The 18,925-nt window shown below is 48.2% G+C and overlaps 1 protein-coding gene and 1 long non-coding RNA gene across 2 annotated transcripts in view; both read left to right on the top strand.

Moving 5' to 3' along the window:
• The window catches only part of LOC146404936 (uncharacterized), a 639,839-nt gene that overhangs the window by 329,024 nt on the left and 291,890 nt on the right, over positions 1–18,925 (top strand). The window lies entirely within an intron of this gene.
• Positions 7,824–8,414, top strand: RHOB (ras homolog family member B). Its single transcript, NM_001123189.1, has one exon. The coding sequence runs from the start codon at positions 7,824–7,826 to the stop codon at positions 8,412–8,414; it is 591 nt and encodes a 196-aa protein (NP_001116661.1).

Here is an 18,925-nt window from a genome sequence, read left to right as displayed (position 1 = left end):
TTTTCAGTGACTTCTTTCATAAAGAACAGTCTCTTTTGCTGAGCCGTGTTCTACCATCCTGCATGGCCGGAGCAGAAGCAGAGGTCCTGGGACAGTGGGGTGAAGAGGATCCGTCTTGGTCTCCCCACTGCTGTGACTTCTGCTCCCCAGATTGCCTGGTTCTGAAAAGAGGCTCCTCATATAAGCTCTGTCTCATGCTATAAATAGCCACGGACACATCTGGGATGATAACACACTAGAGTGTGGCAACCCATTGTGTATTCCTCTCCTCCCTATAGCAAAATCCTGACATCGTCAGAGAACACAAGCAATGAATCATCCCTGTATAAACACTCCGATTAGGTCATTTGCTTTCAAGACAGAAAAAAAAAAAAAAAAAAAAAAGGGAAGAGAAAAAGCCTGGACTTATGTTATTACCCTCTGGACTGACATAAGGAGGCACATCTCCCACCCTGCTGAGTGCTAACTTCCAAGGAGCTGTGAGAATAACTTCGTCTTACTTAAGACTTCACATTCCTAGTTTCCGTTCTTTGGAAGATTTCACTTTTGGACCTCAGTTTAAGCAACTCCAGTGAAAGAAGGTCTTGAATAATACGATTCCAGAGGAAGGATTTTTTTTGTTTGTTTGTTTTATAAATTTTTTTTTAAGTCTATGAAAGGATTAATAATATTTTCTACAAGGGAGCCCTCTTGATCTGTAAAAAAAAAAAATGAAATTCGTCTCGTGGGGGCCACCCACTGGCTCTGCCAGGCCAAATCCTGCCAGCTCTGTCTGTGCCTTTTTTGGACAGTGTGGTAGTTTGCTTTTAAATTCTGAATTTTATTGCTTATCTAGGGCATGTCCTCTGGCTCCCACGGTCTCCGCCACTGCCGTTATGTCTCGCACGTGCTTAACTGCAGGACCCCTGTGGACACTCTTCAGCTTCTGAGTTCTCGCTTGCATTTTACAAATGGGGAAACCGAGGCCTGGAAAGGCTGGTTTGTCCAAGGTTGGACAGTTTGGAATTGGAAGACCTCAAAAGCAGGTCTCCAGCCTCCTGGTATGAGGCTCTCTCTTTCCTGCTTAGTGCATTTCCACACCATTTGCCCAGAGCTTCAGATAACTTAATGAATCTATGTGAAATTAACAGCCACGGTAAACGTAGCTGGGGTGGAATTTGTAATAACAGCCCTTATGGGAAGTGGAAACGAATCCAACTAGGATCCATGAGGATGCGGATTCAGTTCCTGGCCTCACCCAGTGGGTTAAGGATCTGGCATTGCCGAGAGCTGTGGTGTAGGTCGCAGATGCGTCTCAGATCTGGCATTGCTGTGGCTGGGGTGTAGGCTGGCAGCTGTAGCTCTGATTTGACCCCTAGCCTGAGAACCTCCATATGCCACGGGTGCGGCCCTAAAAAAACAAAACCAAACCAAATCAAAACAAAAACACCCAAAAACCAAAACCACCCCCATCCAACCGTCATGGAGTGGTGAGTTCTTGTGACGTTCCTCTTCCCTTTCTGCCCTCCGGCTCCTCACCAGGCCATGTCACGGGGCCAACCTCACATGGGGGAAGAGAACACTTTCCTGCTTCCCTCTTCTCGTCCAAAGGCTCTGATTCCCCCTCCTCCACATAATGTCCACACGGTAAATTTGCAGGTGGTGCAAATGGGCATCTCTTCTGGAAAAATCTTACTGGTTGGTGAACTCCTGCGTGAAGCGGGCTCCGCCCTCCATTTCTTAGGGCTACCTGGTGCCACGGCGGGAGCGGGGTGGATTCTCAGCCTGAGCCTTACTTGTCTGCTGTGTCCTCACCTCCCCATCTCCACTCTCTCCCCTCAACCCATGTTTACCCAACTGAATGGAGAATGGAGGTTGACAGGAGAGTTCCAGAAAGCATCTAAACCCCCCTGTCCACTTTTCTACCAAAATTCATCAAGGACTAGATTTTGATTCCCTTTTCTGGAAAGGAAAATAAATGGCCATGCAGAAAGGCCCAAATCGCCTCTCCTGTTGAGGAAAAAACATGGCCTGGTCCTGGGATGAGAGCTGGACAGGCTAGGGAGGGGGCTGCTGCTTTAGGGGGGACAAATGGAAAGTCCGAGGTGCCTAGAGGGGCAGTGATGGAAAGTCTGGGACAGGGAGGCCCCAGATGGCCCCAAACCACACTGTCCATCTGAGCTTCTGAGCCCAGCTCAAATCCAGCAGTAAGCACAGGACGAATGAAGGGAAATCCTACCTTGACCCCTTGCAGGAAGATTAAGAAGCTGCTGGGGGCTCATACAAAGGTGACTCCTGAAAGGATGGTGAGTGAGGGAGTGGCCAGGGAGCCGGAGGAATCTATAGACCTTTTAGAGCAGAGCTGCCCAACAGAAATATAAACTACATGTGTAATTTAAAATGTTCTGGTTGTCATGGTAAAAGACAGCAAAAAGGTAAAATTAATTTTACCAAATATATCTAATATAATAAATCTCATTAAAAATCCACTGTGTCCAAATACATCTAACATATTAACTCTCATTAAACAAAACAACTATATCTAAAATATTATCGATTATCAACATGTAATTCATGTAAAAATTCTTCATGAGTTATTTTACACTTTTTTCACCGTAGGTCTTTAAATTCTAGTGTTTACTGCAGCACATCCCAATTCGGAAGCTAAATTTTCATCAAAAATACTCAATCTGGATTTCGGTTTCTAAAAATTTCTGGTAAGAAAAAGTAGCTTCGCTTACTCAAGTTATTTCAAACACACATCAGCATTTCCCAGTAACAGAATCGAATATCGTGCTGTGTTAACTTTTTATTTGAAAAATTCGTGGTAGTTCTCATCCGTCATAGTTCAGTTCTTTCTCCAGCTTTATTGAGATGTAATTGACATATACCATTGTGTAAGTTTGAGATGTACAACAATGATGTTGATTTGATGCTCTTATGTATCCGCAAAAATGATGACCGCCACAGTGATGGCTAATGTCTCTATCAGAGCACATCATTCTCACTTCTTTTTGTGGTGGAAATATTTACCATCTATTCATTTGGCAACTTTCAAGTATATAGTACAGCATTATTAACTATAATCACAATGCTATGTATTAGATCCCTAGAACTTACTCATTTTGCAACTGCAAGTTCATACTCTTTGACCAACATCTCCCCATTTCCCCCACTCTGAGTATTAGTTTTTAAATTTAAATTTACATTGATTAAAATCAGATCACATTAGGAGTTCCTGTTGTGGATCAGCGGTTAATGAATCTGACTAGCATCCATGAGGATGCAGGTTTGATCCCTGGCCTTGCTCAGTGGGTTAAGGGTCTGGTGTTGCTGTGAGCTGTGGTATAGGTTGCAGATGCAGCTTGGATCCTGTGTTGCTGTGGCTGTGGTTTGATCCCTAGCTGGGGAACTTCCATATGCTGTGGGTGTGGCCTTAAAAAGCCAAAAAAAAAAAAAATCAGATAACATTAAAAGCAGTTCTTCAGTGGCACCAGTAGCATTTCACACATGGCTATCAGCTACCAGATTGGACAGTGCCCACTGCCTACTCCCCTTGACCCTGGGCTGGATGGACAGGGAGTCTCATCAGAGTTCATGCCCACTTTCTGAAGTTTAGCAGTCTAGCTATGTTCTTCTGTGAGCCTAGCCTCTCTGTCTTAGGCCTGGATCAAACTGGTCACCATCTCGGGACAGGACGGGGTGTTTGAATTGCCATTGTTCAGCACTAGAGACCCCAGAAAGCAGTTTGAAGGCTCAGCTATGTAACTCATGACTGAGTAGGTCTCAAACAGACCAGGAGGGACCTCTGGATTTTTTTTTTCCACATGCAATGGCATGGCTAGATCTGGACGAGCCTTTCCCTTTTTAATACAGTAAGATCTTGTTTATCCATTCTATGTATCATAGTGTTGCCTCCACGAACCCCAAACTCCCCATCCATCCTTCCCCGCCCTCCCTCCCCCTTGGCAACCACAAGTCTATTCTCTATGTCTGTGAGTCTGTTTCTGTTTGATGGATAAGTTCATTTGTGGCATATTTTAGATTCCACATGTACTAAAGACTTTAAACTACTCCTTGAAGTGAAATAATTTAAAAATCAAACCACCGTCAGAAATGTCTATGGTATTGCTGCTACCTAGTAAATGCTTGTTGGTAAATGAGTTATTATTACGTCTAATCATAGCAAAAGACCCAATAGGCTTTTTTAGTTGGGGGAAGAAAGCAGATACTGTTTGCAGTTAAAATTGTTTCACAACTTTCCATACATTGTAATTAGGCTAAAAGAAAGTCCATTGCTATATAGCTGAGTAAGTTTCCATAGTTGCTGTCTCTTCTAATCTCTTTGACAAGTTACTATTTAACTAGGAAGAGATTTTTTTTTTTCATCTGGAAGAGCATCTTTATTTTTCAATTTTTTTTGGAATTTATTTTTTAAGTGTATATAAAAAAGTTCTATGTATATATACATACATATGTGAAGAATTTCTAAAGAAGCTACTTATAAAACAAGTAGAGGTGTCCCGTCCTGTGAAAGACCCTTAAATAAAAAGTCACGAACTGCATGCTTTTTGGCTACATAAGGTTTTATATAATCATGTACATAATCTATAGAAAATATTTGTGAAATACCTTATATAATTATGTGTGTGTATGTGTGTATTTTAAGTTAAAAAAAAAAATCTGTAAAGATGGCCACAAGGTGGCACTAAAATCTAGTGAACCCTCCAGTCTCTGATCTTGTTTTGGAGAGGAGCTGGGGGGTGATTTATAGATCCGTAGGAGACACTGGACAAAAAAAGACCAAATAAATTAAGCTGAAGGCTGGAGGTAAATTAACGTCTCTCTTTTGCCTGAAGGATAATTTCCCTCGCTCACTAGGGTGGGTATCTGTCATACAATGACTCTGTATGTTAATAAAGTTAACTATTAAAATGATTTGTTCTCCTAGATGAATCAATTTCATCCTTGCCCTTTTCAAGTGTATTGTGAAGAGCCAAGAGAGGCAGAAAGGAGACTGGCACATCACCTAGTTTGGAAAATAATCCCTTGAGTGGTGCTGTCTTCGAAATAGCCAGTCTCTACAGAGCTTGTCAAAGTAGCCTGGACATAAAAATGAATGCCATGAAAAGCAGTTGCTGCAGAACACAGATTTTCCTATGTGTTTACTTTGGCAACATTTATTGACTGAATATTTTTAGAAATTATTGCGATATTGAGATTCAAGCTTGGAACACCTCCTGTAATATGTCTGAGAGTCAGGAAACGAGTGAATTGAATCTCCCTTCCTGATTCTTTGTTTTTCAGTTTTCTAAAAAAAACACATGGTCACAAAGCTTTAATTGTTTTTTAAATTTTCCTAATATTTGAAGTTTAAGGACATAGCCAAATTCCCAAGCTATATTAAGACGAAGGAAAGCAGTGTTAACAATACAGCTATAAAAGGTATTTGACTAAAGGAAGAAAAATTTAGATAAGATTTTTCTAACAGACTAACTAAAATTTAAAAGAAAAGAAAAAGTTTCCGGATTGAAGCCCTAAACAAATGATCAAAACACCCTTACGCTCTCCCACTGTGGAAAAATTATCTACTTGTGGACTGTCCAGTTCCTTAGATTGGAAAAACAAAATAAAAAAGCAAAAACAGTGGGCATTGTAGTGGAGCTAAGCCAATGTGGGAAGCACTTCCGGTCATTTGAATGAGAATGGATTCCGGGGGTTAGTGGCACTCATGTCTTATTTGACCTGGTTATATCTGCAGTGTCCATTTGGGGACCTACGTCTCAACATATGAATCATATGTGGGAACACCGTGGCTCCGCTACAGTTGGCTGGCCTGCTTTGATCGGGTGGTTGGTAAAGCAGAGTCTGGAGTTTGAGGTAAGAGACTCCCAGCAAGTTCCACCTGAGTACATGAGCGTTTAGCTCAATTCTCCACAGTCATTTATGGATTCTTGCATAGGGTCAGACATTGTGCTGGGTCTTCAAGATGCTGTGATAGGACAGAATCCAGGCCCCTCCAACAGCTTTTCGTCAGAGGGGGACACAGAAATATGAGACAATAACCTCATCAGGATGTAGTGTGTCTCTCCATTGCTGAAAAACCAACAAGCATCCCCTTGCCTCTAGAATGGATATGGCCCAACCTGTGTAGTTGGTACTTGTCCTCCATGATTGGCCTGCCTCCTGAGTTTCAACTCTCTCTTTCCACTGAGGGTAGCCCCAGTAAGCTATTCTCTGTTCCTAGAATCTGTCCTACTCTTTGTCACATCTCTGCTTTGGTTCAAGCTCTTCCTCCTCCTTGGGTGGTCCTCCCTCCCTACCTCCATCCTTCTTCTCACCCCTTCTGTCCATTGGGACCCATCCACTCAGAAGCTTCTAGATCAGACACAGGTGCCATCTCCTACAGGATACAAGGAAGAGATGGATTAAGTCCTGGTGGGTAGCTGGAGACTAGGGAGCTAGCACCCCACTAGACACTGATTTGCTATGTCCCAGCCTTCAAGTTTCTCCTGCTACTCCCCAGGGGGACCTCAGCCTCTTCTAGCCCAGTGGGGTGGGGGTGGGGATTTGGATTTTATTGTACTGTTTGCCTCAGGCAGTTCTCTGCCTTATGACCAGGATCCGAATTAATCTTGAAATCCAGGGCTGAGGCTGCCTTTTTCTGCTTGGTAACTTCTTCCCAGCGGACCTCAAGTTCTGCAACCAACCTCGACCTTCCCTTTTCACCGTCCCTCCTTCTCCGAATCTTTACCTAAAGACCTAGGCTGGGTGCCGAGAAGGGGGTAGGCGATAGGACTTGGAGGAGCCAGAAGCTCGGCCCAGGGTCACCTAATTTACAGCCACCATCTCTAAGATCCAAACCCGGGGCTGCTCTAGGCGGGTACCCTGGTGGAAGGACAGGGATGGCAGACTCGACCAGGGGTGGGCCCGCTTCTGAAAGAAAAGGGAAAAGACCTTGCTTGGGAACAAACGAATGTGTGTGTGCGCGCGCGTTCACTTAAAAACAAAACCAAGTTAAAGGAACCGCTCGGTCCCCCACAGGTCCGACCACCCGCTGGGAGTTTGCGAAGCCAGCGCGGCAATTTTGAGTGGGAGGGAGTCGTTAACGCCCCACAAAGTGCGGCTTCTTTCTGAACCTCTCGTCCAGGCCCTGCGGGCTCCTGGTAGCTAGCTCTTGGCCTCCCGCCCCACGCGCAGAAGCTGCGGCGAAGGAGGGAACCCTGGTGTCGCCGGAGCCCCGCAGCGCCAGCCGCGGCGCACGCTCCCCGGTCGCCGCCTCTCCCAGCCCCGCGGCCTGGGCCGTCAATCAAGCTCGCCCGGCCCCGCCCCTGGGCTGCAGCGGACGGCCAATCAGAGCCAAGCTCCGCAGCGATGAGCTCAGTCGGCTCGCTTGCCATTGGGCGGCTATATTAAGAAAGTCGCCGAACTCTTTAAATAGCGGGCGCTAGGGCCGCAGCCTGCATCTGCCACCGCAGTCTGCCTGCTTTCGTTCGTTTTCCTGTACCTTTGCTGAGGCCTAGAGCGACCCGGGAGGAAGCTAGGCCGGGTCTGCTACTCTAGTCACCGTTTGCGCACAAAGGCGCCAACCCCGGATCCTGGGCGAGGAGGGCCGCCACCGCTCCGGAGCAGCGCGGAGACGTACGGTGCGCCCTATGCTCCCGCGCCCCTACCGCCCACGCCGCGGCTTCCTGAGCACAGCGAGAGAACGCGCCACCCCGGGGCCTGGGTGCAGCTAGCGACCCTTGCCCCTAGCGCGCAGCCCGAGGTGAGCAGTGAGCGGCCAGCGGGACGGCAGCGAGGCGTTCGCGGGCCCCCTCTTGCTGCCCGGGCCCGGCCCGCTCATGGCGGCCATCCGCAAGAAGCTGGTGGTGGTGGGCGACGGCGCGTGCGGCAAGACGTGCCTGCTGATCGTGTTCAGTAAGGACGAGTTCCCTGAGGTGTACGTGCCCACAGTCTTTGAGAACTATGTGGCCGACATCGAAGTGGACGGCAAGCAGGTGGAGCTGGCGCTGTGGGACACAGCGGGCCAGGAGGACTACGATCGCCTGCGGCCGCTCTCCTACCCGGACACCGACGTGATCCTTATGTGCTTCTCGGTGGACAGCCCGGATTCCCTGGAGAACATCCCCGAGAAGTGGGTGCCCGAGGTGAAGCACTTCTGCCCCAACGTGCCCATCATCCTGGTGGCCAACAAGAAAGACCTGCGCAGCGACGAGCACGTCCGCACTGAGCTGGCCCGCATGAAGCAGGAACCCGTGCGCACGGATGACGGCCGCGCCATGGCCGTGCGCATCCAAGCCTACGACTACCTCGAGTGCTCTGCCAAGACCAAGGAGGGCGTGCGCGAGGTCTTCGAGACGGCCACGCGAGCCGCGCTGCAGAAACGCTACGGCTCCCAGAACGGCTGCATCAACTGCTGCAAGGTGCTATGAGGGCCGCGCCCGCCTGCCTGCCCCTGCGGGCACGGCTCCCCCACCCCGGCCGGTCCCCCACGAGGCCGGAGAAGGGAGACCCGCGCCCCCCCCACGGACCCCACCGGACGGCCTGGCGTCTGCCCTCCGGACCCGCAGCCGTGGCCTGGCGGCTGTGGCTCTGGCGCCGGGAATCGGCGCGGTAGGCACCGGGCGCCCCCTTTCCAAGTGTCTGTGTGCGTCCCGCTGTGTTGCACAGGCCTGGGCGCCCCGCTGAGTGCCAAGGGATCCCCGAAGACCCTGTTCTGAAGAGCCAAGCCTCTTCGGAGGGTGTGGCTGTGTGTATGTTCAACTCCCCCCGCCCCGTTTTTGCCCCACGCCCGCCTCTGCTACCCCGAGGCGAGCTTGGCCCCGGGGTGCGGCCGCGCCCCATCATCAGATGTTCTCCCATAACCAGCGAGCGCCTGCTATGCCCCTGTCTGTAACATAGACCACGGGAACTGCGGGAGGGGAGGGCTGGGGTGGATGGGGTGTTATATAAATATAGATATAATTTTATTTTCGGAGGTAGGATGGTGTTATTTAATGGTGGCGGTGGGTGGAGTGACAGGACTTGAGAACAGCTCCGGCCCAGCCTGGGTCAGGCGTCCATCCAGGCACGAACAAGACTTGGCCATCTTTCCAACTCCTGGGAAAGACATTTGCAACTAACTGACTTGGGGCTGAGAGGACACAGCTTCCAGACTCATGTCTCCTGCGGGCCAGCCAGGGAGAACCCCTCATCAGCCACAGGCAGGAGGAGGGAAAGTGTGCTGCAGGTTGTTTTTTTGCCATAAGCGAACTTTGTGCCTGTCCTACAAGTGAAATTTGTTCAGTCCAAGAAACTGATGTTATTTGATTTATTTAAAGGCGAAAACTTGGGTTTTTTTTTTTTTTTTGGAAAGAATTCTTTGCACAATTGTTTCATTGTTTGACACTTAATGCACTTGTCATTTGCATAAGACAGTAGCATTCTGACCACACTTGTACGCTGTAACCTCATCTACTTCTGATGTTTTTAAAAAAATGATAACTTTTAAAAATCAAGGAGAAGAAGAAACCACTAATTTTCTTTTCTTGAAAAAAGTGGCAACACTGTTCTGTTTTGCGATTTTATTTGTGCAGGTGTGCACTCTATTTTGATAAAGAGCAGTAACAAGTATTAGGGCCTATCTAAAACCTTCCCCCCCCCCACAAGGCAGTCTCTAAAGCTGTGTGAAATTTTCTCTGCATCTCTGTACAGAGAAGGAACCTGCCCCTCGTGTCTCCTTTCTCCCTTCCCTTCCCCACCCAGTGGTACTTCTACTAAATTGTTGTCTTGTTTTTTATTTTTTAAATAAACTGACAAATGACAAAGTGGTGAGCTTATGATGTTTACATAAAAGTTCTATAAGCTGTGTATACAGTTTTTTATGTAAAATATTAAAAGACTATGATGATGACATTTATAAAATGGCTCCTGTGATTTAATGTGTAAAAATATGGGGAGAAGGTAAGAACTCCGCTAGGCGAGGTCCCACCAATTCAGCTCCTCTGCTCTTATAGTTGAGTTGGTAAGAAATGGGGATGAAATCCCTTGGAGGATGTGGGGGGGCAGGTGGCCATGGAGACCAGGTTGCTCCTGTCCCAGTCCCAGAGGTTACCCAGGGACCCAGAGCCATCACCTTTGATCTCATGTGTACTGTGTGTATGTCTCAAGCTCTTGTGTCTAAGTCTGTTATGGGGCCTTTCCTTCCTATTCTTTAGAACTTGGAAAGTTGTCCTTTGTGCCTTTTAAATTTAGATAGCTTTTTTCTTTTTGTTAGTCACTGGTGTGGGGGCCAGGCTGTCTAAAAGCCTGGTTCCTGGGTTCCCTTCTGATCCTCCGGGGGTTACACAATACCCCCTGAAGTGATAGGTTATCTCTGGGGCCCCGAGCTTCTGGGTGGAAATGGAGAAGAGCCCAAATCAGAAGCTGACTCTTTTCTCATTGAATGTCTGTAGCTTTATTCAAAGTACCAAGAGTGGCCAGGGATGGAATGCTAGAGGTTTTGGGTGGCTGTTGTTTAAATTTGGAGCTTTGGGGAGTTCCCGTCGTGGCTCAGTGGGTTAAGGACCCAACCAGTATGCATGAGGATGGGCGTTTGATCCCTGACTTTGCTCGGTGGGTTAAAGGATCCAGTGTTGCCACAAGCTGCGGGGTAGGTGGCAGATACAGCTCGGATCAGGCATTACTGTGGCTGTAGCAGGGGGTCAGCAGCTGCAGTGGTGATCTGGCCCCTGGTCTGGGAACTTGCATATGCCACAGGGTGTGGCCCTAAAAATTAAGTTGGAGCTTGGAGATGTAATCGTGATGAGCTCTAATTTCAGACGCTTAGCCTGCTGCAGTGGGTCTCGGGGCCAGACAGATTTATCCTCAGCCCACATTAAAATCCTGCTACAGGTATGCTGGCTCAGGTCTGCCAGCTTCAGCAGCTTCTAGGAAAGGTAGTAGATAGTGCCAACCTCTCCCAGCTACCTGAGATATGTGGTTTTTGTTTTTGGAATCAACACTTTCTGGGTTTCTAGCCTTTAGTTGCCCCTAACCCGCAAGGCAGAGGCAGAGAAGGCCCCTTTTGAAGCCTTTTGCTTTAAAACTTGAGGCTTCTGTTTCCCTGTCTTTCCCCAGACTCCCAAGAGCTTTTGGTGAGTGAGGCAACACACACACACACATTAGTAACAGGGCCTCCCGCACAGCCAGGCTCATTGACCAACAGTGGAGAATTGTCTGGGCTGTTCCAGGTACAGAGCAAGCAGAGGGTCCACCCAGGATGGCTTCTTTTCTGAGCCACTGCCTGCCTCATCCTTTCTTTAGCTCCTGGCCCCCCAACACCTCCATCTCTCAGCCTACTTTTTCTTCATTTTAAAGACAAAACTTTCCATTGAAAAACAAAATGTTGATTTTGCAGGTTTTACAGCTAGCAAATCCTTTGGTACCAGGGAGTGCAGGACTCTGTGGAGAAGAGCTCAGCCTTGGGCTCGATGCCCAGGATTCAGCTTTGCAACCAGCCAAAAGCCTGGAGACCCAGCCCCCTAAAAGGGCCTTTTCTGGGTTTCCTGCCTGCACAAATCTGCCTGTTACCTATAGCTATCTCTTGTTGTTGTTGTTATTTTCTTTTTTTTTTAATTTAGGAAGACAACTGCCCAGATGACGCAGCCTGAGTTATGCTTGTTTTAAAATGCGTGGCATTTAATAATCCTGCCGGAACACACACTTCTTGCCGCATTAGATCCAACTGGAAAATAGAAAGGCAAATTGCTGTAGGCTGGAAAATCAATTAGGAAAAAAAAGAGGTGAAACATCTGGTGTGACTCTTAGGATATGAAAATTCATTTTGCACATTTAAAATAAATGTGCTGAGTTCATTTAATTGCCTGTTGAACGGTTTTGTGGAGAATAGAGGGGTGTTTCATTGATCCTGGGCATTTCATAGCAAGGGGCATTGCCTTGGGTTCCTGTTTAATCTTAATTTTAAATCAGTCTGGATTGCATTTCTAAGGACTTTTCCACATGTGTTTCACTAAACTTAGAACAGTGCTCTTCAAACTTAAGGGTGCGTTAGAATCATGTGGAGGGTTGGTTAAAACCCAGATGGCAGGGCCTCGTGTCCAGAATCTCTGATCAGCATGCCAGCAGTGGGGAAACAAGTGATACTTAGAATTAGGGAGAGATCGTGTCAAGTCACAGAGGAAGGGAGTTCCCGTCGTGGCTCAGCGGTTAATGAATCCGACTAGGAACCATGAGGTTGCGGGTTCGGTCCCTGGCCTTGCTCAGTGGGTAAAGGATCCAGCGTTGCGGTGAGTTTCGGTGTAGGTTGCAGACGCGGCTCAGATCCCACATTGCTGTGGCTCTGGCGTAGGCCGGTGGCTAAGCTCTGATTCGACCCCTAGCCTGGGAGCACTCCATATGCCCTGGGAGTGGCCCAAGAAATGGCAAAAGGACGAAAAAAAAAAAAAAAAAAAAAAAAAGACGCAGAGGAGGAAGGTCGTTTCAGGCGGAAAGTCAACCGCGTTCCGCGTTCCGGAAGGAGTGCAGTGTAGTCCTGACTCCCCCAACTTAGGGAGCCCAGCAGTTTCAGAGTTTCCTTTCTCCACATTCGTGTGCAAAAGGGACTTTAATGCCTTCCTAGAGATTTCTATCTGCCTTTCCTAAATTCAGAATGCAACAGCCACCCGCTCTGTAATTCATTCAGCATTGGCACCTCCTTTGTCAGCTCTGCTGGGACAAGGGACCCAGAAGCGAAGAGGACAGAGTCCTTGCCCTGGTGGGCCAGGCAATTCCGGGAGTGCATTCACTGAGCATGCTTGAAGGGAGGCATTAGGCCCAGGGCACAAGAGAAGCCCAGGGGAAATTGCGGAGGGCATCATGGAGGAGGAGACCTTTGAGCAGGAGTGGGTGATGTGTGGATGCGAGATACAGCTTCTTTATATTGCTGTGGGGCCCGGCCTCTGGGGAACAAAGCGCTCTTGGGTGAGAACCATCTTCTACTTTTAGCCTCTCTGACACACTTTTCTTGAGTCAAGAAAAATGATGTTTCCCAGCCAAGTCCAACACAGCCTCTTCCCGACCCTTGCTGCCCACACACAGGCCAGGAGAGAAGGTTGGTGGCGATGGTTTCATTGTTTTCTCTGTGCCTCCCAGGGATGCGGGTCGGACACAAGGGTGAGCTTTGTGACCGCTGAGCTCCTGGGAAACAGGCAGCCTGGGCCCAAGGAGGCTGCGACCCCACAAAGGGACCTTGTACGGCAGCCCGTGTGGGAGGATGCGGATGCCTTAACCACCCTACTTGGTCCATCTTCCGGCTGGAGGGAGAAACTTGGTGCTCAGGCTGCTCCTTCAACTCTCAGCAGCCCCTTTCCTGGCCTGGGAGGTGAGAGTCTGGAGAAGCCCACTTCTTTCCTTCCCAATGTTGATTGTTGACTGAAGGACCCTGCCTGGCATTGTGCTGGGAGCAAGGGACTCGGTAGACAAATAGGTAGGCATGGTCCCTCCCCTCCCAGAGCTTGCAGTCTCTGTGTCTGTCTACACAAGTGATAATGATGATGCTGATGACAGTAGCTGATAGTCATTGACTTGGTGTCAGACACTGTTCTAAACTCTTTATTTTTATTTTTATTTATTTATTTATTTATTTATTTTTTGCCCTTTAGGGCTGTACTGGCATCATGTGGAAATTCCCAGTCAAGGGGTCAAATCGGAGCAACATCTGCTGGCCTACACCACAGCAACACGGGATCTAAGCTATGGCTGTGACCTACACCACAGCTCATGACAACGCCAAATCCTTAACCCACTGAGCAAGGCCAGGGATCAAACCTGCATACTTATGGATTCTAGTCAGATTCATTTCTGCTTCTCCATGACAGGAACTCCCTTTACTGTATAATTTTATGTCTGTACTATTTTTCTATAACAAATTCTCCCCAAATTTAGTGGTTTAGAATATTTATTGCTTCATTGTTTCTGTGAGTCAGGAATCCAGGCACTGGAGTTCCCATTGTGGCTCAGCAGGTTAAGATTTTGGGATTAGAATTCTGATGGTTGGAGTTCCCATTGTGGATCAGTGGTAACGAACCCAGCTAGGATCCATGAGAATGTGGGCTGGATTCCTGGCCCTCCTCAGTGGGTTAGGCATCCAGCGTTGCTGTGGCTCTGGAGTAGGCCAGCAGCTACAGCTCTGATTCAACCCCTAGCCTGGGAACTTCCATATGCTGCAGGTTCAGCCCTGAAAAAAAAAATAATAAAATAAAATAAAAAAAGGAGCCCAAGCACAGCTTGGCTGAATCCTCTGGCCTGAAACTGTAATCAAGATGTTGGCTGGGGGTGGATTTATCTCTAGGCTTGACCAGGGAAGAGTCTGCTTCCCAGCCCACTCACATGGTTGCTGGTAGGATTCAGTTTCCCACTGGCCAAGGCCTCCTTTGGGCTTCTCCATAGGGTAATCCAACATGGAAGCTTGTTCATCAGAGGGAGCGAGAGAGTGAAGAGCCAGAGAGAGAGTGTGCGCAAGACAGAAGTCAGAGTCTTTTATAACCTAATCTTGGAAGTAACATCCCATTGCTTCTGCTGTATTCCTTTTATCAGAAGCAAGTCATGGGGTCCAGCCCACACTCAATGGGAAGGCATTGCCCAAGGGCATTCATGGCAGAAGGTGGAGTCATTGGAATCATTTTCTTCCTTTATTTTTTTTTTGGAGTTTTTTAAAGTTACATTTGGTTTACAATACTGTGCCAATTTCTGCTGTACAGCAAAGGAACCCGGCCATACATAGATATATACATCCCCTTTCTTATATTATCTTCCATTATGATCTAGCCCAAGAGATTGGATATAGTTCCCTGTGCTATACAGGAGGACCTCACGGCTTAACCATTCTAAATGTAAGCGTTTGCATCCACTGACCTCAAACTCCCAGCCCATCCCACTCTCTCCCCCTCCCCCTTGGCAACTACAGGTTTATTCTCTATGTCTGTGGGTCTGTTTTTCTTCTGTGTTCATTTGCGCCATATTTTAGGTTCCACATATAAATGATATCATATGGTATTTGTCTTTCTGACTCACTTCACTTAATAGGTGAATCTCTAGTTGCATTCGCGTTGTTACAAAAGGCATTAGTTCATTCTTTTTTATGGCTGGGCAGTATTAGAATTGGAGCCGTTTTTGAAGCTGCGTGCCACAACCCCCCATGATGACTCTGAGGTCTGGGCGGTTATCCTCAATTACTGATGAGGAAACTGAGCCAAAGAGGTTAGCTAAGGTTCTCACTGTCACAAAACTCATATGGATTTGAAAATCCAGGCAATCTGGCTCCAGTATTACACATATACGGTGGGATGACGAGCTGAGAAAAATCACCCTGAATGCATGAGGAGGAAGGATCGGGTGGAGAGGGGAAGACTCTGCCGTAGTCCTGGCAGAGGTGAGAAGCCCTGAATCAAGGAGCCGACTGGGGAGGGGAGGGCGGGTTGGAAAGACATTCAGGAGGTAGAAGGTGTGGAATCGGAGCGGAAGGCACCCTGTGACCACCAGGATCCGGGTGTGGGTGACTTTGCGGGGGCTGATGCCCTTATTTAAGGCACAAAGGAGCAGAAGAGGAGCACATTTGGAGGAAGGGCCCTGGAAGGACGCTGAGTGTGATGTACCTTTGGACACAAATGCTGTCCTCCTCCTTCTCGTCCCCTTCCCTCTTATACCACAGTCTGGGTACCTACTTTACAGAGTCAGACTGTCATGTCCTGTCTCGGGCAGGAGGAAGGATGAAGAAAGGCTATGGTCTCTGTAGAGGAGAGACATCTCCCCTATGGGGAGGGGACATTCATTAGATCAGCCTTCCTGGGGGGAAGCAAATCCTGGGAGAGGCACTGGGATCTCAGAAAGTGGGCTGTAGGCGACAGGGAAAGGGGGCTCCTTCCTCTTTTTGAAGCCCACCTCTACCTGAATTTATGGTATTGCTGGGAGGTGACTGGAGCAGCTGCTGTGGGGAATGAGAAGAAGGTCAGTTAAAGAATGACCGGGCCGTAGGAAGGGTCCAACGATGCTGGGATCCTGGATACTCAGAACAAAGCAGGCCAATCACCCTGTGTTGACCCGAGCTCTGTGGGATGCAGCAGTGACAAGTAACCAGGCTGACTCCAGGGAAGTGAGGAAAGCGCCCCTGTGGGCTTTGGACATGACAATACCAACCAAAGGAAGGCCTTCGCTCTATCCACCCCGGGCAGAAAGCACAATGCGCTCGGCCCAGCCAGCTCCCCGGGGAGGGACTCCCTGTGTCCGAAGTGAGCCACTTCCAGGGCTACAGGCCACCCTCCACAGGCCCACCTGGGGCACTGGGAATACTTGGTGACTTTGGCCCTTGCTGTGGACTGAGCGTCTGAGGAAGCGGGGGTAGTTCTGGATTCCGGGTTGGGAGCTTGGCACAGCTGGCTCATGCTTTTCATTTTAGACATCAGGATCTGAACGCACAAATCTAAGGGCTACGCAACCAGGCCTTGCTCCTGGTGTGACCTCTGTCCTCTGGCGATCATTCAGAGCTATTTTTCTTCTCCCTTCCATCCTGAAAAAGGAAGAAGCAAATGTTACCAGAAGCAAGTTTCTCATCACTTTGTTAATGATTGATTTCCTTTGATTCCAGTACTTGTTTAACCTTTGGATAAACAACTGAAACCTTCTGGAGGCACCTAACAGGAATGCAGGAATGCACGGGCTGTTTAATAGTGGAGAGGTTATAAATGGGACTCTGACAAAATAAAAAGTATTATTTATAAGAGTTCTAAAAAAAGTCACTCGTTAAAATACACACTCGTTGGTAACGGCCAAATATGGGAAAGTGTGATATCTGATCGCATAGCCAGACTGGTTCTGTAAGTGGGCAGATCTGGCCATGTCTCCCCTTCCTCTTAGTTGAGCAATTTTGTGGCTACAGATTTCCTCCAAGAAAGTCTAGAACTGTAGGCCAAATGGAGATCCAGCCTACATGCACAAGATAACACCAACATAAGTGAGCCAAGCCTGGGATCTCTGGAGGTGTGTTTAGCTGTGCCAAGGGAGAATTGTTCAAAGTTTTTACTTCATGGGTAGCGGTAGAAATTACAGACTGTGTAGTTGGTTAGCTGCCAAATCTGAATGAACAGAGATGAAATGCAGTGAAGGCCTGAACAATTCAAAGGGGGGAAAGGAGACTCATCAGGCTTAAAAAGCCATGGGTTCCCCAGCAGGGTGATACGATCCAACCTCCATCCATGACCAAGGGACCAACTAGTAAGAAGCCTCACCAGTTGGCCAAGGGAACTCAGAAGGCCCAGCACCATCATGAGCAGGGTGCAGAGGAGGCCCCAGAAACAGCATTGGCTGGGGCCATGGACCCCCCCTGGGCGTGTGAGGTGAGTGTTGGAGGAGATCTCAGCTGGGTGTTGGAGGAGATCTCAGCTCAGAGTTTGCCAGGGACCCCAAGAAAGAGGGGCAGGACTGGAGCGGTGCAGGTGTGACCTTTGCTCGGTCACAGCACTTCTCCCTCTGTACTGTTCACCTTTTTCACCGGCAGGAGAGGCAGTGTGCTTGGTGGGACGATCAAGGCTTTACAGGCAGAAGACCCTGCTCTGTCCTCACCATCTGTGCCTTCTTGGACCAATTGTTTTTCACCCTCTACTGCCGCAGGTGCTTTATTTGTAGAATGGAAATGATTTTGAAGATTAAACAAGATCGAACCAAGTACTCGGCATAGAGCCCAGCTCATTCTGAGTCCTCGATAAATCTTGATTACCTTCCCTCTAGGGGATTCGTCTTAGCACCTGAAGCACAGAGTAGGAGAGGAATGCATTTTGCTGGGTAAATGAGTGTATAGTCATCACTGCTCTTTGGTTGTCAAGAACTTTTTCAATTGGAAGGGTGAAAAATTCCAAGGGTATCACATCATACTCATTATTGCAACACCAGATCTAGTTCAGGGTCTGGCATGTAGTAGGTGCTTAGTAACTACTAAGTTACTGAAAAATAGCTCGCATCCAGAGGGTCCTTGATAAACTGGAGATTCTCTGGGTTGCACAGGATGAATCTGGCACTTGCAGAAGAAACGCCCACCTCTCAGGTCCCAGAGGATGTGGTGGCAGAAGCCAAGCCATCTGAGTGCCAAGGCTATAGGGTCTTTATTTCTTCCAAGAAACGTGGTGCTCACGAGTCCTCAGCAGTGGCTGGACTGGCACTGTACCAGTCTGTTGTCCCAATGACATCTATTGAGGAGCAGGTGGCCAGGGTGTAACTGCCTCCCTCACCTCACTGGAATGGCCAGAGAGCAAAGGAGAATCTGTAACTTCTCCAGGTGAAGCAAATCCCAGGGGAAAATGCTAGCAATGTTTAAGTGATCAGAAATGTATGCTAGGAGTTCCTGTTGTGGCACAGTGGAAATGAACTGACTAGGATCTATGAGGATGCAGGTTCAATCCCTGGCTTCATTCAGTGGGTTAAGGATCTGGCATTGCCATGAGCTGTGGTGTAGATTGCAGATAGGGCTTGGATCCTATGTTGCTGTGGCTGTGGTGTAGTCCCGCAGCTACAGCTCCTGTTTGACCCCTAGCCTGGGAATTTCTGTATGCTGAAGTTGTGGCCCTAAAAAGCAAAAAAAAAAAAAAAAAAAGAGAAAAAAAAAAGAAAAAAAAGCATGCTAGAAAGAAAGAGCCAGTCATTAGTCCTGTGTGTGCAAGACTTAGAACTCAGCTGCTGCATTTGTAACCTGAGAAAGCAAGTCACTGCCTATCATGCAGCTCAGCAAAACCAGCAGACCCCACACCCCACCGGGAAAGGGAAAACAAAGAAATGAGGAGACCTGATCATCTGACCACAGTGCCTCTGAGAGCAAGCCAGGGCTTTATTTCTGCAGGAGTTTACCAAACTTACCGCAGGAGAGCTAGTAATTGCTTTAAATCTGGGCAAACTGGTTCTCTTGGCACAGAGGTGCCGGCCTGGCTTAATTAGACTGTAG

Source organism: Sus scrofa, chromosome 3 (genome assembly GCF_054392235.1).
Source record: "Sus scrofa isolate SSC_HxYL_T2T_F1_AM1 chromosome 3, Sscrofa_HxYL_maternal_Yorkshire_Landrace_v2.0, whole genome shotgun sequence".
NCBI classification, from domain to species: Eukaryota; Metazoa; Chordata; class Mammalia; order Artiodactyla; family Suidae; genus Sus; species Sus scrofa.
This window is presented reverse-complemented; position numbering and strand designations above follow the sequence as displayed.